Raw genomic sequence first — 24,728 nt, 5'->3', positions numbered from 1 at the left:
ACTCTATCGTGCACCTGTTTGCTGCCACGAACTCATCCTGTGGACACTGCTACCATACCATGAAAGCCCCAGAGCATAGCTGAGCAGAAATGTACTACACTGCATTCCAAGGCTTTCATAGCCCATATGAAAACCTACCACATGGCAAATCCCAGGGTCGAAGTGTCTCAGACGGCTTGCACAGTAACTCACTGTATTGACAAGCCCATAGTGTGCATGAAAAAGGCCTGAAAAGTGCCCAGGTCATTTTTGAAAATGGGACTTTGGTGCTTTTGGAAATTTTACTTTGAGGCCCCATTTCAGCAAAGCACTTTAGCACATGCTTAATTTAAGCATCTGTGGCTAAACAACAGGATCCATAAAGCTGTCCGTGTGCCTACGTACTTTGCTTCATTCATTGGGGCGTCTGTCATTCACCGTGAAAGGTCTTACAGACATCTTCAACAGGGCTCAGTGGATACTGAGAAGGGTCTGCCACTGCTCTGACTGACACGGATTCCACACCAGCTGACCTCAGTAGTGTGACTCCAGATTTACACCCACGTGAGCAAGAGAAAAATTACAGACAACATTTTTAATCAACTAATATGCCTAGAGCCAGGCCAGAGCCAGGCCAGAGCAGGCCAAAGTCCTTCTGATTACCAAATCCAGAGACTAGAGCTCCAAAGAGGAGCACAGAAAGGTGAGATTGCAGAGAGCTCTCTACCTTGGGTGGGGATCTCAATCTCAAGATGATGGTTATTTTTTCACTAAGCACTAGGAAATTGTCCAGAGGCTTGATCCACCTCATCTCCAGCGTGCTAGTGATAGCTTGGATCTTAGGTGGGGCATGTAGCATCACCAATATTGCAATAAAATATGGAAACACCATTAAAGAATGGAAGCTAACTGTGAGCAATTAAAGTTCCTGGGAAGAGACTTGAAACCCAGAATAAAGGTGTCAGCTGCCAAGGCAATATTTCTCAGGGTATGTCTACACTACAAAGTTAGTTCGAACCAACGGACGTTAGTTCGAACTAACTTTGATAGGCGCTACACTAGCGCTCCGCTAGTTCGAATTTAAATCGAACTAGCGGAGCGCTTAGTTCGAACTAGGAAAACCTCATTTTACGAGGATTAAGCCTAGTTCGAATTTACTAGTTCGAATTAAGGGCTGTGTAGCCCCTTAATTCGAACTAGTGGGAGGCTAGCCCTCCCCAGGTTTCCCTGGTGGCCACTCTGGCCAACACCAGGGAAACTCGTCTGCCCCCCTCCCGGCCACAGACCCTGCACCTGGCACGGCTCGAGCCACCCACCCGCTGCCCCCCAGCTCTCCCCCTCTTCCTGGGACCAGGCTGGCGGCTCCCGGGAGCTTGCCCGGGACCGCAAGAAGCGGGCACCCACCTGGGCTAGTGCGGACATCATGGACCTCATCCACAACCTCCGCACTAGGCACAGGAAGGTGGCCGTCTAGGGTAGGATAGCTGCCAGCCTGGCCACCCAGGAGCAGGTGTGCATGAAAATCAAGGGGGTCCACTGAGACGCCCCGACCCTGAGCCCTGAGCTTACAATGGCTGTCCTGGGTCAGAGCAAAGGTCCATCTAGCCCAGTAGCCTGTCTGCCAACAGCGGCCAACCCTAGGGACCCTGGAGGGGATGGACCGAAGACAGTGACCAAGCCATTTGTCTCGTGCCATCCCTCTCCAGCCTTCCACAAACCTTGGGCAGGGACACCACTCCTACCCCCTGGCTAATACCACTCCATGGACCCAACCTCCATGACTTGATCTCACTTCCCTTTAAACTCTGTTCTAGTTGTAGCCTTCACAGCCTCCTGCAGCAAGGAGTTCCACAGTTTGACTCTTTGCTTTGAGAAGAACAACTTTCTGTTACTAGTTTGAAGCCTGCTACCCATTCCTTTCCTTTGGTGTCCTCTAGTCCTTCTTTATGGGAACTAATGAAGAACTTTTCTGTATGCACCCTCTCCACCCAACTTCTGCTTTTAGAGACCTCTATCCTGTCCCCCCTCAGTCTCCTCTTTTCTAAGCTGAGAAGTCCCAGTCTCTTTAGCCTCTCTTCATATGGACCTGTTCCCAACCCCTGATCATTTTAGTTGCCCTCCCCTCTCCCAGCCTCTCTCTTCCCCTCTCCCACCTCCTTTTCCCACTCTCCCCCAGTTTTGTTCAATAAAGACAGATTCCATTTTTGAACACAATTGTCCTTTATTTTGTACATCAAGAAAAGGGGCTAGGGAAGGGTAAGTGGAAGGAGGTGAGGGAGGAATGGGGTACGTGCCTCCGATGGGGAGGACTGGGCTGGCTCTGTGGGCTTTTGGGGTGGAACCTCTCCTGCAGCCCCCCGATTGCCCCCTCTCCCCAGATGGCAGCCTGCGGCAAGTGCAACTGGTCTGATGGCCGAGTGCTGTGATGTGCCCAGTGTGGGTACTCTGGGCAATCCAAGCCAGGACTGCTTTGTAAGCGGGACACCCCTGAGAACTGTCTGTCCGGGATGGGGGTCAGGACCCTTTAAGCACAGCCCTCGGCTAGCCTGAGACAGCATCTCCACGCTCGAAGTCCTCCTCTGATGCCCTGCCATCACTGCTTCCAGCCATCCTTAAGCCTGGTTCAGGGTCCACTCTGTGTGGACATGCTAGTTCGAATTAGCAAAACGCTAATTCGAACTAGTTTTTTAGTCTGGATGCGTTAGTTCTAATTAGCTTAGTTCGAATTAACTAATTCGAACTAAGTTAGTTCGAATTAACGTTGTAGTGTAGACGTACCCTCAGGGTTTGCAGTGACCGTATATTCTCATATACCCGGGACAGCTGTAGTTTATGAGTTACAGTCAAAGGCAGATGAAGATCAGGGCTGGCTTTGCACCCAATTCAGACATCTTTATAAAAAAAGATACTTCTGGTACAACCACAAGTTAATGGGCTTGCCTTAAGAATAGTTCAGACTAGATAACCTAATGGTCTCTTTGGGCTTTAAATTGAATTAAGGTGGGCAAATAAGGGTCAAGATTTACAGACAGACTCTAGTGATTTTGGGTGCCCATATGAGACACAACAAAGAGGCTCAGTACTTCTTGAAAATCAGGTCCTCTTAGGGTGCACGACCAATGACACTTCAAAGCACTAGTCAACAATATCTTTGCCAACATCTCTTACTATTAGTTCAGCAGAACCTTGGGCAGGAGTGGGAGACCTTTGTAGGATACTGAATGTTGCACATTAGCAAGTGAGGAGAGGCACAGTGAAAACACGGGAAAATGCACTTTGTTTACAAAGTCTTTTAGTTGCAGTTATCTAGCCAAAGTTCTGCACTGTGCTGTGGAAAAGGATGGTTCATTAGCAACATGAGACCTCTACAGCTCTGACTCTGTTATTAAAGCTGTGCTGATAAATGGGATGAGATGAATGGCTATCAAAGGGCCCATTCAGAATAATATTAGTGAAAAGGTGCATGAGCACCTGCTGCGCTCAGGCACTGAGGGCTAGAATTCTGGGCCCTTCACATGGTGATGGAAAGAATCTATCAGCATCAAGTCCATGTGCATATCCACGCACAGAGTCTTTCACAGAACATCTGCACTGCCAGGGAAAGTGTGACCGATTGCTCTGGAGATGCATACCTGTTTGGGCTTTAATTGACCTAACATGAGTCAGTGATGGCAGGAGGGAAGACATGGAGGACTGGACTTTAGGGTGGGCTACATGCCCCAGAACAAGACCCCAAGCATGCACTCAGATTGCAAGCATGCCCCAGGGTCTGTGCTGCTCTCTATACTACTGCTGACCCACTCTGTCTGGATTAAAGCCAGTGCAGATATAACCACCTGCACTACATTTACACCTTAAACTTGAGTGTAGATGTATCCCCACATTCCAGAAGGAGTGGCTAAACCTTAGAATCAAAATGCCCAGACTCCCCATTTCATATGGATCAATTCACCCTCCCAGCTGAATTGGATCACTCCATTCTATTCTCCATGAGGGATTTTGGGGGACATTTTTTAAAATAAAGTCCCTTCCTGTTCCACATGTGAACATCCAACATCCTGTGGCATCTTCCCCCAAGAGGAAGGCGTTTGTCCTGAGACACAAGTGTCCTTTGTCCTAACTGCTGTGTGGTGCACTGCATACTGACTGGCTGCTGTGCTCTACACCAGAGGCAGCCACATTGCAGTGGTGATGTCTGTATATTGTAGCCTGGCCAAATGGCGATGGATACCCAAGATACTATTGGCCAAGGACACATGCACCTGGGATGTATGGAAATCTTGGAAAAGTGGTTCCTCCTCCCACAGGAGCTGTTCCTGAACACATGCCGCTGTGAAATCTGTGAAATGTGGCCAGTTTATTATTGACTCCACATTTCAAACTCAGCCAGGTTTTGATAAAATAGCACTTCTCCTGGGAAGAGTTCCCATTACCATTTGTCAAGCCCCTGAAATCAGAGCTGAGGAGTTGGAGTGTGTATCATCCATCATCCAAATTAGCGCTTTTGGCTTCCAACCTCCCAAAAGGCCAAGTGAAACGAGTGATTAAATCAATAGAAAATACATCGCTGGCTTTGAAACTGCCCTGCAATAGCCAAAAATAGGCATGATGTCCACTCGGCAATGAGGGAAAGGATCCATCTCTCTAACAGCATGTGATCACCCTGCCCCCTGCCACAGCAGCACTGTCTGAGCACCTTGGGAGGAGATACTCAACTGGCAGGCCTCCAGACAAATACAGCCCAATCGAAGGTCTGCAAGGGGCAGCCAACGCCTTGGCTGGGATGAGATGTTCATGTTCAAGACTGTGCTTTGAAGTGACTCCAGGGTAGTGCGAAATGTGTCTGTCTCTGGAGCAGTTGCAACAGTTCACGCTTTCTTATCAGGCAGGGTCTTGTCAATCTGATTGCCTGGAGAGATATCACAGCTTTGTGTAGAGCAGAAACAGCTGCTTTTGCAAGACCAGCTCTCTGCAAGCAACTGGCCCGGACCACTTTTCACTTATGGAGAGGTGGGATCACACCACTTCTTTCACAGCAGTACAAGGAATACACCCGAGTTTAACACAAGGGCCTAAGGAGGCCCACTCTTCCTCACAGCAGTTCAGGGCGCAGATGGACTACTGGGGCATGATCACTTTAACAGGATGCTCCCCTCCACCCACCCCTTTCACTGCTTTGCCACAACTGCTTTCCCACAACCAACTGGCTATTGTACTGCCTCCCAGACCTGCTACTGGTGCCCTTTCCTCGACAGTTCAGAGCCAGGCTTGAGTCCCTGGGTGAAATGCTAGCACCATCCAAGGCAAAAGTTCACTGGCTTCAAGGGGGCAAGGATTTGACCCCTCTGTTCAGATGTCTCTGTGAGCTAGCCCAGAGGTAGCTGGGTTCTGACCTAAGCCAATCACTTACTGTCAGAATGGCATGTGGTTCTCCCACTTTCTTGGATGTGTGACTGCTACAAAAAACTGTGTCCCCAGGCACATGGGGTATTGAGCTTATCTTATGGCGAGCAAGGCAAGTAAGCACCTGGAAGCCAAGACCTGATACCTTTGGCACCAGCTGCTCCTCCTGTGTTCCTGGGCAACCTTCTTTTACCTCTCTGCCCAAGCCTCCCTATCTGTGCACTGGGAATGATACACAAATTGCACAATGCAATTAGTCAAGCTAATCTCTGCAGCAGGCTCACAGGATTCAAAGTGCTAGGTGAGAGGCATCAGCAACACTGGCACAGTTCTCCAAGCCAGGCACTCTGCAGAAAGCAATGCTGCATAAATCTGTATAGATGTCCGGTCTGCATGTGAATGAAGCAGCCATCAGATTACAGAGTTTAAAGGTCACTCTGGCACCTGATTTTTCAGGCACTGGTTTCCACACACTTCCACATGACAAGGAGGCCTCTCTCGTTTCAGGCCATCCCTCTTTCTTCCCTGCTTTTGGGTCCTGTAATCACACAGTGCAAAACCTGAGGAGGCGATGAACCAAGAATCCCAGTGCAGTGGGAGCCCAGAGAGGAACAGTGTATTGGGGTTCCATGCTAAAAGGAGCTGTCATGAGAGTCGGGCCAGCCAGGGGACTCGACACAAAGCTGTGTCTGCTCTGCATTGCAACGTGCATCAGCAGAGGCATAGCCCGGATCCCTTGAACTATGGAGGAAGTACTGGAGTGTAATTGAGTCTGGGAACGAGCATATGAAAGTGAGAGTGCAGATGGCAGGATAGGACAAGCCGGAAAGCCTTCATGAGACAGGTAGCCATCATGTGACTTACGGAAGTATCTGGTTCCTTTAAGGTGAACAGCTATATTCCTTACATTCAGATTGCTTTATTGTCCTGTTGCTAGTCTATCCGGCTATGTGTGCTGTTATTTATTACCATGAAGAAAGCCAGCTGGCAGCACACCAGCAATCAGCTCTTCTAGGAAGTAACTCATTCTGCAACACTACTCTAACAAAGAGGCCAACGCACCACTTATCAGCTTGGTGAAACCTTGGCTGACAAAAGTTGAACTTACATAGCTGCTCTTGTGACCCAACTTTTCAAAAACAACTGAGAGCAAATACCAACAAATTCTTCTAATCAGTGTATTTTTTTGTCCCTCCTGACAGAGAGAAATTTCATGGCTGCAAATAAAATTCCTCTGTCCAGCTGCAGAGCCAAGAGGGTGCTTGCATCCCCAAGGCCTAGATTTGCTACCTTAGGGTATGTCTCCACTAGCCCCCTAGTTTGAACTAGGGAGGCTAATGAGGGCGACCGAAATTGCAAATGAAGCACGGGATTTAAATATCATTAGCCTGTTCCCGGTAGGTCGCCATTTTGGAAATTGACTAGCCCTGAAGAACTGCCGGCGTCTACACGGCAAAGAAGGGCGATTCTGAAATAAACCCCTTACTTTGAATTAACATGGAATGAGGTTCGAACTAGGGGGCTAGAGTAGACATACCCTTAGAGACAATGGCCTTTGGGACAAAGGTGCCGAATCTTAAGGTTGTGATGGGTGTGACACCATGCACAAAGCTGCAGTGACGCAGCGCAATGGTGTATTACTCCTTCCCATGCACAGTCAGGCCACAATGAACAGCTTCCTGCTCCCTGCCACCTAAAATATCACCTATGAAGGGGTTTCTGTCTCTAAGGATCTGCGGCAAACCATTTCCTGCGAGTCATGCTTGTGAACTCTTGATGATATGGAGATTGCAGTATCCCACTCATGGCAGGGCTGCGAGCAGTACACTTGGTGATACACAGGCTGTTGCAGCTTCTTGGCACTACAGAAATGTTTATGTGAGTGCAATGGTCTCTTCCTCTAGATCTGGAAGGTCTGGGGAAGAAGGTACAAGCCCAGGCACCCGTCAAGAAACCAGTGGCTTTGGAGCCAGGCCGAGAGCTTTGTCCCATGAGTTTGGTTAGCTGATGTCTATCTGTTAACGTACCATGTATCATCACAACTCACGGACCCTGCCCTGCAAGGTGCCAAGCTGCCTCCATTCTAACTGCACTCATCATGCTACAGGATCTGGTCAGCCTCAAAACCGACTACACCCAACCCCTCTCCTAAGGATGCAGGGGTTTAAAGAGCACAGGCCAGGCCACATTTCCAATGAGAAGGAGCTTTGAAATTGCCAATAAAAATACAACAGCATTCAGTTCCCCTAAGCCTTACCTTCCACGGGCCTATCCCTCCCAATGCTCCACAGTGGGAAGCTGTGAATTGTTCATTAAGCATCCAAGCCGCATCAGAGTTATCCCAAGGGAAAGGCCTGGAGAACCTTTAGAGGAAGCCCTGGACGGCGAGTCACAGCATTAGCATTGATTTTAAATGGAAGAAAGGCCCCATTCTTTGTAAAAAGCAAACAAGGTAGAAAAGAGCGACTGAGCCCAGCGCTCTGGCATGCCTCCAGGACCCCAGCTCTCCAAAACGCCAACCAAGGCAACCTCCCCATCCTCAGTGTTGAACACTATTCCAGGATTTGCTGCAGGTTCAAGAGGCACGATGCACCGCCCCATGAACATGGCCAATTAAATCCTGTGTCTGCACGATTCTGCTATGCAACACCATCAGCCTTTAAGCTAGCTTCCACCTGCAAGAGAACTGCTGTCCCGGCTCTGTGAGATCACCTACAGATGCATCTCACCTTCCTTGTCACCAACAACCGGGCTCCTGCTCTGTCCTCTGGGGCTACTGCTTGGCTGCTGCTCCTGCTCTGGCTGCTGCTGCTTGCTTGGGGCCACATCCTCTCGGGCAGATTCATGGGCTTTAGTGATCTGCTGCTGGTAGAGGGCCAAGGCATGGTGAGGCACCTGGGGCTTCATGCTTCCACTCTGTGACGTCCCGTCTAGGAATCCCTCGGAAATCTACAGCGGGAGCAGAGAGAATGGGATGGGAGAAGCAGGGCATATTGTGGCAGCTGTTGTGAACATCCATGAGGTTTTCTCCCTAACACAAGACCTCATCTCCTTTCTGGGGAGCTTCTCTCCCACCACCTCTGCAGACACACAGCTCAGTTCCCCAGGTTATGCTCCAAGGGTTTTCTAACCAGGCTACTGCGCTTCCTAGCACAGGAAGCAAATGAGAGCGAAACAGCATGTTTAGCTTTGGCTGCAAGGCTGTCACCCTGTTTGGGGAATGCTTTGGGGAGCCTCTGATTTGGCTGGTCTAAGGATTGTGATCTGTAGCTCAGGCCTGGAAACTTATAAGGGGTTTCAATGCTATGCACTGATCTCAAGTCATGTGGTGGAGACGCGCGAAAGGACAATGTGAGCTTTTTGTTTGTAACTCCCTCTTCAGATCACCAAAGCACAACATGAGTTTGGCCATTTCCCACTCTGCAAGCACTGCTCCCCCGGCTTAAGTCTGATGAAGAATAATTAGGCTGGCTTCCCCGTCCCACTTCATAGTGAGAGCCCCCAGCAACAACGATCAGAGTGGAGAATGCACCTTCTCGGGGGGCTGCTGCTAAATAGCTAAGCGGGTGGAACACAGAGAGGATTTTGGTGGGACCAACCAAAATGGCACCTCTCTCTCGGCTGATGTGGAATTACTGATTTCAGTGACCCCTGTGGAATTCGAGAGTAGCACGTCAGCAGTGCGGCTCTGGAGCTGATGTGTAACTGCACTTGCAATCTGGCCCTTTGCATTGGGAGATAAAGGAAAGCACAGGCTGTGAAAAGTGTGCATGGCTGGGTTTTTCCCAACGAAGGCAGCCTGCGGCTGGGCAGCAGTGACAAGGTTTCTTAAAAAGAAACTTGTGATACAATCCAATATCTACAGGGAACTTTCTCAGAAGCTAGGCAGGAGCTGTCTACACTCATTGGCTCCCCCGTGCCCTTCGCACAACATTCACAGAGAACTGTGCCTGACACCCTGGGGTTATCACCCATCCATGGAAACACAGCTCTGGGCCCATGCTTGAGCACTGATGCCCACTTCCAGTCTCATTCTTTCACACATGATCCTTGTGCAAACATCAGAAACCCAGCACCCACACGGGAACAGGCAGGCACACACAAAGGCAGGCAGACACCCGTGCACAACTGTGCACAAGGCAAACTTTTGCTTGGTGCACTCAGCCCCATGGGACGCAGAACTTGGAGGGGAATGAGCCTCTTTCCTGGAGCAAAACGGAATCAGCTGAGGTGAGTGTTTGGTCTGGTACTTACGATGGGGGGGATGGCAGCAGCTCTCTGCTTCAGCTGCTTCAGGTCCAGTGGTTTCTGAGGGGAAGAGTTCAGCCGGGCATCAGCGGTAGCGTTGAGGAGGCTGGGCCGTGGAGACAGCAGCCTGTACAGAAACACACACGTCTTTAGGAGTCATCTACTTCGTATCGCCACACGCGCAGATGCTCCATAGCCTGCACAGCCAGCCTGGGAGGTGGCGAGGGGGTAGGGGAAGCTTTTATTTTTTTTAAATTATGACTCTACAAGTTATTGTCCTCTTCAGCATAGAGGAGCCTGTCACATCGACACGTGGGACCGTGTATGTGTCACCCCCAGTGGATGCACATTCCAAGTCACCTTCCCCCCAGGAGCCTGATCCACTGAAGAGGTGAGTGTTACTGGCCCAGCTGAGGAGTCCTGGCTTTTCAGCTCACGCTCTAGCAGCTGGTGCTTTTTGCGCTAAAACCTCAGCCAAGCTGGAAGCCGCCACTTGTACGATAGATTTAGTCTATCCCAGGTGAGCGCCACCCAAATCTCAGGATTGGCCACCTGCAAAGAGCTGCTTGCTGAATAAATGGTGCTTCAAGGTGCCACTGTTTGCCTTGTTGCATCAGAGAGAAGCAGTATCAAATGTACGGGTACATGGAGCTCTTACTTGCTAGACCTTGATCTACCAGTAGTGATAAGTAGCACAAGCCCAGACCATTCTACTGAGAAACGGTGGCATTGCTAATGACAACTGCGCAGGGAGCACTGGCCAGCATCCAGCACTCTTCCCTTCCTCAGTAAACAGCACCCACCTTAGGAGATAACAGAGCCCTGTTATCATGGCACACAGGACAGCCTGTGACAGTCAGAGCTACACAGCCATGCAGCACAGCTGCAGTGAGAAAGGCAGAACGGGATAGGGAGCTGGGATCAGACAGATACCAAAAAGGAAAAGCAGGCTGATTCCTGCCTACCTTCCTCAGAAAGGTACGACTCAAAGAGGGCCCCAGGTGGAAGTACACAGAGCTCAGTGGGCCTGGCTACAATTTCATGTACCCATGAGTAATGCTTTTGAAGCCCAGGGAAGAATCAGTGCCAACACAGGATGCCAGTTAGTTAGGAAGTCCGGGAGGTTGGCCCTGTTCCCAGCTGAGGCTCCAGGGTTTTCCCAGCATGTGAAATCATAAGCAGGCAGAGGGTCTGGGATCTCTTTGACAGCGAGAGAGCCGAGGTCGCCCTCTGGATTCCATACAGCCGAGCAGTGGGAGGAATGGAGGGCTCCGGTCCGCGGAGACAGGATCTCTTCAGGTCCCAAAGACAAGCAGTGTGTTCTGCGACCTGCTCTCTTGGCTACATTATAACTCATTGGTAGGAGACAGACGCAAAGACCAGTCCTTGGCACAATGTGCTGGGCTGGGCACCCCCTGCTTGAGAGTGAGAGACAATACAACAGTTCCCCACTAGCACACGGTTCCCAAACCCAGCCACTCAGACGGTGCTTTGGCTAGAGCTGCCAGGACAGATTTAGCTCAGGCATGGCTCGGGCTCCCTCCTCCTCCCGGGACTAGGAGTGCCCTGTTCCCACCTCCACATCTTTGGGTTAACCCTTCAGAGGCTGGCACACTGCCAAGGCGGAGCTCCTGAGCTTCCGTCAGGCCACTGTGTGGTCTTGGCAGGAAGCTGGCAGGTCCTGTGGTGCTTGGAGGGAGGGGTGGGTCTGAGTCACACTTGGCCTGGCCTCATGCCTTGGAAGCACTGCTCTGCTTCCCTTCTCCCCCAGTCCTGCTGCTCCTCCGGGCTGGGCACCATAGGGACTCCAGGGCATGTCTATGTCTCTCTGTGCATGTGTCTCCTCAGATTACCCAGCGGAGGGAGAGGAAGGGAACAGGAGCAGTCAGAAAGCAGAGCTCTCCTTGGAGGGGAAGGGAGCCTAAAATCAAGCTGCCTTCAGTGCAGAACACAAGAGGGGGCAGAAAACTCTCCCTCACTTTACAGTGGCCCCAAGGCTGCAGTGAAGCACACACTAGTGTTGCCCTGTCAAACACACTACTTCCCAGCCCCTGCACAGGGCTGCCTTCCTTACCAGGAGAGCTGCTGCCTGTCTTAGTGAATGGCCTGGCCACTGGTTTATACCCCGGGGTCTGTATTCCCTGGGCTACTAGGCTGCATGGGGCACAGATTCACAATCATGGTAGTGAGCTGCATGACCATGTACCAATGTGATGGAGCAATGCAGCGCAGGCTCCAGGGTAGGTCTGTCATTGGCCTTGTGGGAGCACGGTGAGTGCTAACAGCACAAGCATTTGGGATCACCCTGTTACTCAGGGCAACTGCAAAGTGACACCGTTCCCAAGTATTATTAGGCTCACTCAGGCCATGTCTATAGTATATGGAAGATCGATGTGGTTGATCTTCTGGGGTTTGATTTAGTGGGTCTAATAAAGACCCGCTAAATCAAATTCAGAGGGCGCCTCTATCGGGACTGGTACTCCTGCACCTCACAATCTCCTGCTGTGTGGTTGTTGATTCCAGCTATGTAATTAATATAGCTGGAGTTGACCTTCCGCTCTACGAAGGTCAGAGTGTCTTTTCGTGGCAAAGCTAAACCCTCCTCCTGCCCCAGGGAAGTGGGAAAGGCTCATGCCAGAGAGGGGAAGAGATGTGCCCTAGGGAGCGAGAGCTCTTGGCTCCCAGACTAGTGCCCAGACCACAGGACCAAGCCTCTCTCTGACACCTGTCTTCTCTCTCCTGAAGAAGAGCTGGTGAAGCAGCCCATAAGGTGAAGGTTAAAGCACGTGCTGTTTATCTGAGCTGCTGACTGCTCTTTTCAGTCTATAAATTTCAAGGTCATTCTGTGTTCTACCCTGGATAATAAACAAGTCTGGCTAGGCCATGTGAGGGGAATAAATATATCTTTGTGCTGAGCTCCTCCCTTCCCCGCCCCCTGCCCTCGCTCCATTCCCTCCCTACCAATCCTTCTCCTGCAGGATATTCTGGTTACAAGGCAGGACCTGCGAAACGCACAGCCTCGGATTCCCCCCAGGAGCCTGGCACAGTTGGTCTCAGAAGAAAAAAGGAGAAGGGGGGGCCTCATCAGAGCTGCCAGGGGAATTAATGCACAGCATTTACCAGGGGTGGTGTATCGAAAGCTAGAAGCTCGGCTGCTATGAAAATGTAAAAGCCCCATGCCCCACAACAGTTATGCAAGGCCACTGATAGGGACCAACTACTTCCAACTTTGGCCACAATTTTTAAGTGATTGGTGATTTTGGGGGCCTCAGTTTTTGGTGACTCCTACCAGTGGGTAGGAATCCTGATTTTCAGGCTGGGCCATGCACCCACCTCTTTTCCCTTCCAGCCCTGAGCATTCAAATCATTCCTTGCTTTTGGACACTGGCCCCAGATTATTTTCTTTTTTTTAAACCTTTCTCCCCCTCTGAAAATCAAATTCTGTTTCTTTCCTAGCAAACGTAGCATCCAGACCAGCACTGATGCCAGACATGATGCTGGGGACACCTCCTCCACCCAGCCTCCAGCGGCTCAGAAGAGTTCATTATGCCGCTAGTGAGAGCTGCCAGTTTACAATAGATACAAATTCTGCCAAGTGGGGAACTCCTCAAAATCCCTGGAGCAAGGGAGCACACAGTCCCCTTGCAAATTCACAGACCGATTGATCGGGGAGCTGTCAGGGAGCCAGGGGGCACTTCACTCAGGAGTGCTGCTGAAGCCAAAGCACCAATTTAACTCGCAGACTCTTCAACAGCAGCTGCAGGGATATCAAAATGCAGGCCCAGATTCGGAAAGTCTGGCTCACATTCAGCAGCATTTTGCTCCGCAAATGGCTTCACTGGACAGGACTGATTTTCTAAAGGTCCGAGCACCCAGAAGCTCCCATCTGAAGGCGGAGTTGGCCAGCTCTTCAGTTGCAGCCGCTTTACAACTGTTGAGGGTCTGGCCCCAGACACGCATGAGCTGAAAGGGGCTTTAGAAGTCCAGATTTAGGCACCTGTTTTTTTGTGTTTTTTTTAAATCCTAATTGATCCCTTTGAGCTTTGCCCTCCTCATCAGTAAAATGGGGCTAAGAACAGCTGCCTCACCCCGGTGCCAGGAGTTAACTCAGGCTTGAAGCACTGGAGGTGCTCAGATTCAGTGAATCAAATATAATTCATAGCGTTAACAATGTCTGTGAATTAGTGTAAACTGCAAATGCACTTAAATGAATACTTTCATCCAGGGCCAGATTAACTCTTCTAGTACCTGGGGCTATTTGATTTTGTGGGGTCCCTTAGGTTCCAGGAGGAGCCAAAAATGAAGAGTTCAAAGTGCAGGTGTGGGTGAGGACTGTGACTGGGTCTGCAGGCTCTGGGGTAAGGCTGAGGCATTTGGGGTACAGGAGAGGGCTCCAGGCTGGGGCCAACGGGTTTGGAGTGTAGGACAAAGATTCAGGGCAGGAGGTGGGGATGCAGGTTCTGGATGGGAGTTAGGGCGCAGGAAGGGGCTCAGAGCTGGAGGATGGGATCGGGTGTGGGGTCTGGGAGGGAATTACAGGACAGGAAGGGGTTAGGGCAGGAGGTAGGGGTCTAGGAGAGAGTTAGAGTGCAGGAGAGGGCTCAGGGCAGGAGGCTGGGGAGGGGGGTGGGGGATGGGTGAGTGAGCGGGGGCTCTGGGATGGGGAAGGTGTCCCTAGTGAGGGAAGGGGGCAGGTGGCTCTATGTGTTGCGCTTGCCTGCATCTATCACTCCCCACAGCTCCTACTGGCCACAAATCCCAGTCCATGGTAGCTGCAGAGGCAGAGCCTGCAGGCGAGAGAAGCACATGGACAGAGGGCACTTCCTGACACTTGTAGCTCCACTGGAGGAGGATGGGGAGAATCGCAGTGTGAACCCCTTTCTTAATCCAGTCCTGCTCATGTCCAGCTCTACTCGCTGGGAAATCAGCAGACATCACTTTGCTATGGAAACTACCTCTCTGTAAACTGTACTCTGGCCATTTCCACATCTAATCTGCACGCATGCAGACACCAGGACACCAGTTTATACACATGTACTTCTCATTCCCAATTTTGGGTTGCTCCCTCTAGGTATTGACAACCAAGCCCTAATAAGCTGAGTGATGGAAAAATCAGCAAGGGAAGGAAATACAGGCTCACTGTGCACATCTTGCCTGATTCAGCCCACAGGGCTGGGTGTGAATGCCCCCCAGCAAAATGACAGGATGAAAGATTAGGACTGAACTGGAAAAGTGGGACACGTGGCTCCAATGGAGAGGTAATATCCCATTTAATCAGATAACTGGTTAAACATTAAGTGTAAGCACTTAAATAAGGTGGGTAAGGAAGTCATTTTGCTCAGGTAGGACCGGCCACAGGTAGGCACTGCCCTGGCTGGACTGGAGTGACCCCCTCCACTTTTCCCACAATGGACTGCTACACTCAGGCTGGGCCCACTGTGAGCGGGGGCTGCTCTGGATCAGCCAGGTCACTGATTAACCACTGACATCCCTAGACTCCATATGAAGAGTTCTATCTCAGTACCATTTTCCATTCTACTGCCGAGATGCGAGACTAATGATGCAACACCCCCAAATATTAGTCTATGCACTGTTGTTGGGCAGCACTGCAATAAATCCAAATTCCTGTTCAAACCATTCAAATAATTAGCTACCTGGGTGTGCGCAAAGAGTCAGAGGCCTCTGAACAATTGCCAAATAGGCCTTGTTTTCCCTGCAAAGCTGCCAGGGAGGGGAGTTAAGTACTTAGATAGCAACATAGCAATGGACCAAACAATGGTCCTTCTCATCTTTTTCATCCATGTGTGGCTTTTTTTCCATCCATGTGCAGAATACATTTTTCTGTATGCACCAAGGCATATGGAAATGTACACCACTACTAAAACCAAAAATCTAGCTGTGGGCGCTTTGCTAATCATCTGGGCCACATTTGAACCTCTCCTGATCAGCCACACAAGCATACAGGAAACACTAGGATCAACTAACACCTGGTAAAAGCTGGTCCCATGTCTCCCAGCACACAGCTACCAAGCACAAGTGATAAGTGTCTTCTTGTAACTTTTACAAGTCTCCTTATTTCTCTGCTAGTCATAAATTTGCAATGGCTAAATCTGCAGAGCGTTACATGTTCATTTCTGTCTAGTGTGACCACAAGCTGAACTTCACCACTGGCATGGCTAGTGGCCTTTTTAAAAAAGATATATAGAAAAGCAATTATCTTTATTTTTAGCTCTGGAGAGTCAAAGCTGTGATGATCTTCGCCCTGGCCTGCCACTCAATAGCATGACTTGCAGAACAATGGAGGGCAGCCAACACAGCTGTTCCTAGGCATCACTCCTCCAGCCTGGTCCTCACCCTCCCTCCTCAGCCTGCAGAGCTACTCCAACACCCATCTGAGGGAGAAAGCAACACACTTTCAACAACTGAATGCACCTGCTATTAGAGCACAGAGAAAAGAGGGAAAAACAGCTTCTTTAATCCCAGCAGATAAAACTTTGTGCATACATGTGTTTTGTTTGCAGCACACATGTACACGTACACACACACACACACACACACACACACACACACACGTACGTTCTTCACCAATCTGAAGTAAAGATAAGAGCCCAGGCCTTATCTGCACCGGAAAGTCACACCGGCTGTAAGTCAAGGTGTGTATTCAAGCAGACTGAAGGAATGACAACTGAGTATGGCTGCAATAAGCATGCACTGAGTTAGCTTTGATCCAGCGAGTGCCAGCCCCACTAGCAGTGAAGCTGTGGCACATGGGCTTCTGGGTGGGCTAGATGCCAGGGTGTGCCTGAACAGGCTGCACTGAAACCTCTCCTGCCCTGGCTTCCTGGTTAGCTTCTCATACCATCTTCAGGCGTGGGCAAGATAGGGACCTCGAGCCGCATCCGGTATTAGCAGTGCGATCCAGCCTGCTGCATCCCTGCTGCTCCCCTGTCCCCAGGCCAATCGAGACTGGGGGTGGGAGGAGCGTGCAAAGTCTCTTCCCCCAATCAGGGACATGTGGCTCCAGAGGAAACTGCCCACTGCTCAAAATGGCTGGTTTCCCTCTAGGCACCGTGTGCCCTTGGCAGGGTGGGGGGCAAAGGCTTCATGCACTCCTCCACCCCCAGGGCCTGTGGGTGGGGGAAGCATGTAGTGTCTCCTCCACCCACCAAGGAGCAGGCTGCACTTAGAAGGAACATCCCCCTTCCACCTGAGGCCCCTTTCCTTCGGAGGGTGACCCGCAACCACTTCCAAAATTCATGAAGTGCCCCCCCCTGCGAAAATGATTGCCCACCCCTATTCTAAAGCAAACTCTTCCCGCGGGTGCAGACATTCTGTATGTACATGTCTGACTGATGTGTAGACATACTCAGAGTGAACCGAGGACAACCCCTCCCCGTCCCCCGCAGACAATCTGGTGTAAGAGGGATTACCTGCCACTGCCCAGTTCAGCTGGGGTTGCTTTCTAAAGAAAAGAGTTGGCTATAGAGGAAAGTGTGGGCACATACAGAGAGTTCTACTGGTACAACTAGACCCCATTTAACTTGTCAAACTTTCCCAGGCTGCCAAGCCCTGAACTCCCGCAATATCCCACATGTCAGCACAGCAGCTGCTGGGAAGTGTGGCGCAAGGCCCCAAGGGAAGCCTGTTCAATGGTTAATGTCCCTGAACTGGTATTTGTTTGACAGGGCAGATATGTGCTGACTCCATGGGGATAGAGCCCAGTTTACAAAACCGTTCCCTCATTCGGCTCCGGGCAGCTGGTAAATGTTGCTGATGGTGTGGTGGTATAAAGCTGGGTTAACAGTCAACCTCAGCCGTACTCTGGCCCTGCCCCTTTCAGTTCTCACGGGGATTAGTACTGGGGGCTGGGCTCTTTCCTCTGTCTAAAGGAGGAATAACAAATTCAAATGGGCCAGCAGAGTGGGACAGGGCCAGCTGGACTCACTGGGTCAGAGCAGCCTCATGTGCAGCCCCATCTATTGTCAGGTTTGCAGCCAAATAGGCCCTTCCCACAGGAAGTAGAAACAGCCTCTCTCTGATTCCATGATGCTAACTGTGCTCACAAGTGCTTGCTAATAACCGCACCATGCGGCAGTGAAGCCTAAAGAGCTCGTCTGTCTCCAGTGCGAACCCCTCAAGTACATGCTCGAGAGGACAGGCTCACTGAGGGGAAATTGCTGCTTTCCCATTCTCTGGGCCAGCCAAGCAATTAGTGCCCAGTCCTAGTGTCCTAGCCCTGCACCATACGCTCCCTGCATCCTGCTTTGCTGTCATTGTGGCTTCCTCTCCCCCACAGGGAGTGGGGATACCTCTCTGGCTCTGAGAACGTGATGCGGGTGACGCTCATTGCCAGGGGTCCGCTCCCCAAAAGCAAGTCCATACAAAGGGAGAGGAAGGAACCACACATCCACAGAAACCAACCAGCAGCAACGATCAAAAACCAATGTTAGCATTTGTTTTTACAAATCACATCTTTCTAGGAAGCTGGGGACTGAGGAATCTATTGGCTGGTGGGGAGGGTGGATGGGTACAGGTGCTAAAATGCCATCTCCTCCAGAAGTCTGGCCACATCTCTGACAACGCTGAATATTCATTCACCTTGTTGCTAATCTAAAATGCTTGCAGCTGCTTCAGGGTCTCCACATGCAGCCCCACGTTATGGGGGTTTCTCTAGGAGGAAAAACGGGAGATCCTATGAAAAGTCCAATCATACTCCTCAGAGCAGAAATGTCAGGTTACGGCAAGTGGGGTCTGGTGACTTGCCCTGCCTTCCTCACAGATAACGAATGGCTAGATTTAAAAGGCTTCTCTCTACCCCAGGAACAATCCATGCCCCGCTGCCCTCTCCATGCCGTCAATGAGAGATCACAGTAGTTCCTTTTCTACAAATAGTATGTAGCCATTGAAGGAGAAACTGCCAGCAAACCTGTATCTCATGGGCCCTGACTGACGTGTGCCAAGTTTATGCAATAAGCCACCAATCCTGAGCCAGGAGAGCCTGCACTGATAAAGGACAGGCATGTATTTCAGCCAGCAACCTCTCTCTTACTGCTGTCCATGGCCACCTACCCCAAGTCTGTGGCACAGCAGGGAAGACCCGGACCCTTTATTCCACTTCCCCTTGAGAAGCTGTTACCAACACAAGGGTCAAAGATACGAGGTTTTGCTAAGCTTTATAAAAGGGCTGGCCTGATGAGAACGGGGAGGGAGTGCTGCATTAGAGATGAAAATGAACAGTTGGTCAGCAAACACCCTCGTTGCGAGCTCAGGGTAAAGACCTAATAAATAAAAATGCTATGTTTTTACTTCTGTTGCCCCTGCCTCCTATAGCTCAAACTGGGTCACAAACATCAGTTAATTACACCTGTCAAGTGCATTGCACAGGAGGGAAAAAATATGATCATCCTCATTTTACAGATGGGAAAAAGAGGCCTGGAGAGGTGAGGTGATTTGTCCAAGGCCTTGTAGTGTGTCAGTAGCAGAATCCAGGAGCCCAGAATTGACAGCTCTGTCCCTTAGGCCCCCCCAGTCATTTCTGCACACATTCATCCAGAGCAGCACCACACTCCACAAATGGTCTTGCTGATTTCTTTGTTGCTACATGGAGTACGCACACCTTAGACTGAGCAAGGCTGGCAGGATCAGCTCCCTTACACCAGGAATGAAGGAGACATAGCTACAGGAATGGAGAAGGACCCCGCGGGATCTAGCCTGGCCTCCTGACTCCAGTCATGGCTGATGACTAGCGCTTCCCAGGAAAGATTTCATCTGTCACACGCCCCGATGCAAAGCTCATCACTACTGTACTTGGGAGAAAGATCTCCCCAGCCGCTGTGCGAGCTGCTAACACCCCACAGCCTGAGGCATGATTTCCCCTAGGGGATGTACTAGCCACACAGCAAGCCTGGCTGTGGCTGGTAGGGAAGTTACCTGACCCGAGCCAGACCTGCTTTGCTGGCTGTGCTCTTCAGGCATATCTTCTCACCTGTTTTTGTCCACAGCGTCCTGCTCGTCCATCTCGTCCGCACTGCAAGTGGCGCTGGAGTCACTGTCAGGGTTGTGCCCAGATGCTTTTCCTGCTTTAGGACCCTCTTTCTTTTCAGCTTTGGGCACTGCCTCTGCTCCCACCATGCTGCCACCACCACTCTCTGTTTTCTTGTCGCTTGCCTTGTCTCTCTCCGGATAGTCCTCAGTCTCCTCCTCCTTGATTTCGCTCTTGCAAGGCTCTTCGCTCAGCTTCTCCTCCGGCTCCTCTGTTTTTACTACATCTACCACCAGCTCCTCCTGCAGCTTCTCCTCACTTCTGGCCAGCTCAGCAGCTGCCTCCTGGGGTGGTGGGGTGGCAGTAGTGGTGGGATTAGCTGCAGGAGCAGTATCAACATCTTCTGCCTTGAGGGCAGGTTCTGCACTGGAGTCTCTCTCAGGCCCATGTGTTGCCTGGGGCCCATTCTCTCCACTTTCTTTGGCCTCGGGCCTTGGCGAGGGAATGCTCTCGGTATCTGAGCTGTGATTTACTGCAGCTGAAAGGAAATCAAACCAGACTCGATTTCTATAGTGCTCATTACCACCCCTTAGACATCTCATATAAAAACAAGAGGTGAAGAAGCAGACACAAGAAGGAAAGCACCTCCCCAGCTTTGTGAACACTTTCATTCCCCGACGAAAGGCCAAATCCTCTTCCCAGTTATGGTGGAGTAACCCTGCTGGGGAAGGAGGGTACACCAGTGTCAGCCGGCAGCAAGAATGGAGCCCCAAGTTTGGAAATCACCAGCCTCAACGTCCCCTTGCAGCAGGCCGCAGCATATGATTTGTCATTTCCCCCTCTCCTTCTCCAGCATGCAGCGTATCATGTTACATTACAGCACCTTCAGTTCAACAATGGACAAGAATGGGGGCAGAAACAAGGGCGTCATTTCAGGAGAGCAGGAGGGGCAGCAGTCATGTGTACCGGGATGCAGCTTGTTTCTCCTCCTGTTTCCCAGACTATCAGAGAGCCAGGGGAAAGTACTTGGATTCTGCGAATTACTCTGCTGCTCCTTCACCAGCCAGGTGCGAGAGGCATGCACGGAATACAAGAACTTTCCCCTCACTCCCTGACAGTCCGGGGGAACTTCTGGTCCAATGACACATTTTAAATTGCTCCCTTCTCTTCTCTGCATCAGTCTCAAAATTCCAGGGTATTGCGATCAGTTCCACACTGATAAGGGTCTCAGCCTCTCTGCTTGCCTCCCAACACCGTGTCACTATGACTATCGATACCCTGTCTTCCCCGGGCACCGTGAGGAAGAAATGCATGGCAGCACAAGAAGTCTTCCACACATTTATTTTTCTAAAGTAGCCAATATGAAAAGCATGGAGAGCAGGGTCAGCTGGAGGAAAAAGATCCCAAAGTTTCAGGCTGGGTTAATGATTAAGCATCCAAGATCATCTCCCAAACTCTGAGAAATAGCTTTCTCCTGAGCTGCAAACACTCATATAAATGCCCATATAAAGTAAGCAGGGAGGCGTTTCAGACAGGAGAAGGCTTTTGTTTCTTTGGCCTGAAGAAATATTTGGAGTGAACTTTTCCTTGGCAAGTTGGCTTGCAATTTCTTCAGGGACTTCCTGACCCAAGGGAATGGGTGTGCTACAGCCATGGGAGTCGAGGGCTCTCAAAATATCCCAGAACGTCAGGAGTTTAGGGTCAAGATGGCCTCACTTTGGAATTTAGAGCAGTGCTCTCCCCCTCAACACAGTAAGGATGGGAGGGAAGGTGGGATTCCTTCCAGAGACAGATCTATATCAGTCTGCAAGACTTTTATATCCAAAATAGATGGCCGCAGAGGAACAGCATTCTGATAGCTTTGTATCTGAGTACATCCAAAGTATTCCACTTCCTTGGCAGAAAAATGCTCCAAGGTCAATAGGAATTTCAGCCTTCCTTGATGTTTATTTACTTGTAATATATCAGTGAAACACAGTCACCCAAGGACGATGGGCCAGGAATTTACAGTATTTAAGCAGGCCAGAGATTTATGATGTATCTGGCCAAAGTCTCGCTCAGAAATGCTCCCACTTCCCTTCCCAAAGTGAAATAGGGTCTGCCAGGGCCAAAGAGATGCTTGCAGATATTTTGCCTCCGGTTTTAGATTGCCATGTGTTCATTCCCAACATTGAGAACTGACGGCCAGTGCAGGGAGGTGGAGCTGTGCACTGGCTAGTGAGGTGCACACTATAGTCCCTTTGTATCTGAGTACATCCAAAGTATTCCACTTCCTTGGCAGAAAAATTTCCCTTTAAGAATTTCCCTTTAAGAATTTCCCTTTAAGAATTTCCATCCGTGAGTGGAGTGAGTTTTGTTTTGTGCACCAGTGTTGAGGTCACGTGCGCTTCCTCAGATGTGTGCCACTGTGGCACCCACGAGTTACTAACAACGTTATATATAAAACACAATTTAAATTGTCATGTAAGAAAAATATTAAAACAAGAGACAATTAACAAGGTGCATGACCCTGAACCCACTCACCCTGAAAACCATCGACTTTGGGTCCCCCTCTCAGTCTTTTTTTCTCAAGACTAATCAAGCTCCTTTTTAACCTCTCCTTTTAGGTAGTTTTCTAAACCCTTTTTTCATTTATTTACTCTCCTCTGAACTCTCTATTTTGTCCCAAAGCATGGAGCTCAAAACTGGACACGATGCTTCAATGGGGGCTCTAACTTCAGCTCGTAGACTCTAAATTGTCCAGTAATACAGTGCAAATAACAATAATTAATATACCACTCTGCGTATTCTAATTTTTCAATCTGTATATAAAGCAACATTTATTAATTCCCCCAAATGTAATTAATTGCAACCATTCTGCTTTTGTTGTATTTAAGCCTTTACTTGGTCACTGTTACATGTATTACATTATAATTAACAAGGCAATAAAACCACTACCCCAAGTCTTAAATCTTCAGTGATATGATGGCCTTTGCAATTTCTGTGGAGATATGAAACATACCTACTGGAAGGTAAAAGTTAAATACAGCACATGGACTGAAGCTAGTGACTTTTTGAGAGTTCATGTACCATATGAAAGGGATTACTGCTATTACAAACCACAGAAAACAATTAATGACACTCACATGTTTAAAAAAAAATTAACATCAGCAGTTCTGTTGGGTGACTATGACGGAAACTGATCATTTCTTTGGAGATTAATAAGCAATTTTCTATCAGCAGGCAGCATGTGCTCTCATAGAAAACCAAAAAAACCACCAATCTCAGAGGATTATTTTTAACAACACATTGTGTTGTGCATATTTAAGAGGAAATCTGTGGATATCACCACTATCACCACAAACATAGCCACTTACTTTGGCACAAGGCAACTGATCCCATTCAGTCTGGAGGATGATCAGGCAGATGTAGAATGGGATGCACAAGAGTTCAGAGCCACTTGGTTAGATGAGTTCCCTCTTATCTAACCTGCCCCAGTCCTGCCACTCACCATGTGGCGGCTCGGACCTGGGCCCTGGCGGCTGGAGCTGCTGCTGCTGCAGTTCCCCACACAGTAGCTCAGACCCTCCCCTGAGGGCTGGAGCTGCCACCACTGCTGCTGCTCATCACGCGGCCAGCCCTTGCTGTAGCTCCAGTCTTGGGGAAGGGCTGAAGCTAGGACCAGGGCGGTGTGGTGGCTGCCTAGCTGCTCCTGAGGCAAACTCATAGTGCGCACATGCGCAAGTGCATACCCTAGAGGGAGCCCCAATAGCCAGCTATGTGGCCTGGCTCTATGGCAAGTGCCCCAGTCATTGAAGCCTTAGGTGATCTGTATGTACACTTCGTGCTTGCAAACCAGGCAGTTTGGACACTGACAATGAATCACACAACAAAATCATCCAAAGCCCTCCCTTCCAGTCGGTATTCATTACGCCAAAATGCTTCTCCAAATGTCACAGGGGAGCTGGCTGTTCAAGCATACCGCTGCTCTGACATTTCTGCCCCGTGACATTTCATCCACTTGGCTTACAGCTTTGTTCAGCTCAGTAGCCCACTTCAGAAACACAGCCCCATCAGCCTCCCAGGATGAATAATGTACAGCTTCTAAGTGTGTCAAGAGATCTGTTTTCAAGTCTTTGATCTTAAAAAACACGGTTTTACACTGAACAGTTCTCCCAAAAGGCAATAACCACAACTTACACCAGGTCTGAGTCATAGACCATCCAGTGTGGAGGATTTACCTGGAACCAGCTTTATCATGAGTCACTTTTAACAATTACTTGAAAAGGATTGCCATTTCCAGCCCGATTAGCCTGATCTCTAAAGCAAGTTATTGCATTAATTTGACAAAAGTCAAATGGGGCCATTGCCATAAACTACACACGTTTTTCCCAAACTCACAGCTGAGTTTTTTGAGCCAGAAATAACTAAAACTGTCATTTTTGTTTGGCTCCCCTTCTTCTGCTCAAATGGGAGACTGGAAATTGCCTGCCTGAAAGAAAGATATTAAAAAATGCAGAGGTGCGCTGACCCTGTGGCTTTAGCGGCTACTGAATGTGTTGCTGCCACAAAGAAGAATTACTTTCTGAAGCAAAAGCCCCAGGATGTTTGTTGTTTAGGTCAAAAGAGTCATAAAAACAACCTAAAAGAAGAGACTAGGGGAGTGAGTCTTGGCTCTAGCAGGCCTCCTCCTATTTCATTCATGGGGGACCTGATTCAGCAAAGCACTTCAGCGAGACTTAACTTAAACCAGTGCTCACCAACCACTAGGCTGGGATCTAGTGGTAGATCTTGCAGCTTCTGACAGGATAGTTGGCACTTCAGATGCTTCCCCTCACATTGCCCTGCTGCTCCTGCCCTCTCCCTTGGAGCAAGCCTCTTGCTTGCAGTGTGGGGGAGGAGGGGACGGAAAGAAGGGAGGTGTTGATATTAGGGATGTAAGAGTGTAGTCGATTAGCTGATTACATGATAAGCAAAAGTGTATAGGTTAATGCTATAGACTACAAGCATTTCCTTCCCCCCACCCTTGCCAGTAAATTTTTTGCAGGCTGGCCAGCAGCCCATCTCAGTTTTGGCTCCCGCCAGGTCCAGAACCTACCCCTGCTGCAGCTCAGCATTTAAAGTGTATTAGGAGTTG

The 24,728-nt window shown here is 49.8% G+C and overlaps 1 protein-coding gene across 30 annotated transcripts in view; it reads right to left on the bottom strand.

The window, feature by feature from the left end:
* Positions 1-24,728, bottom strand: part of NCOR2 (nuclear receptor corepressor 2) — a 494,549-nt gene that overhangs the window by 63,954 nt on the left and 405,867 nt on the right. For all 30 annotated transcript variants that reach the window (XM_075898492.1, XM_075898501.1, XM_075898496.1 and 27 more), the window contains 3 exons: positions 19,616-20,150; positions 9,637-9,757; positions 8,112-8,331 (listed from right to left, as the gene is read on the bottom strand). In XM_075898492.1, the coding sequence (XP_075754607.1) occupies positions 8,112-8,331; positions 9,637-9,757; positions 19,616-20,150 (876 nt within the window). The remainder of the gene's footprint in view (positions 1-8,111; positions 8,332-9,636; positions 9,758-19,615; positions 20,151-24,728) is intronic.

This window comes from Pelodiscus sinensis, chromosome 15 (assembly GCF_049634645.1).
Source record: "Pelodiscus sinensis isolate JC-2024 chromosome 15, ASM4963464v1, whole genome shotgun sequence".
Taxonomy (NCBI): domain Eukaryota; kingdom Metazoa; phylum Chordata; order Testudines; family Trionychidae; genus Pelodiscus; species Pelodiscus sinensis.
Note: the sequence above shows the minus strand (reverse complement) of the source record. Positions and strands in the feature narration are given on the sequence as shown.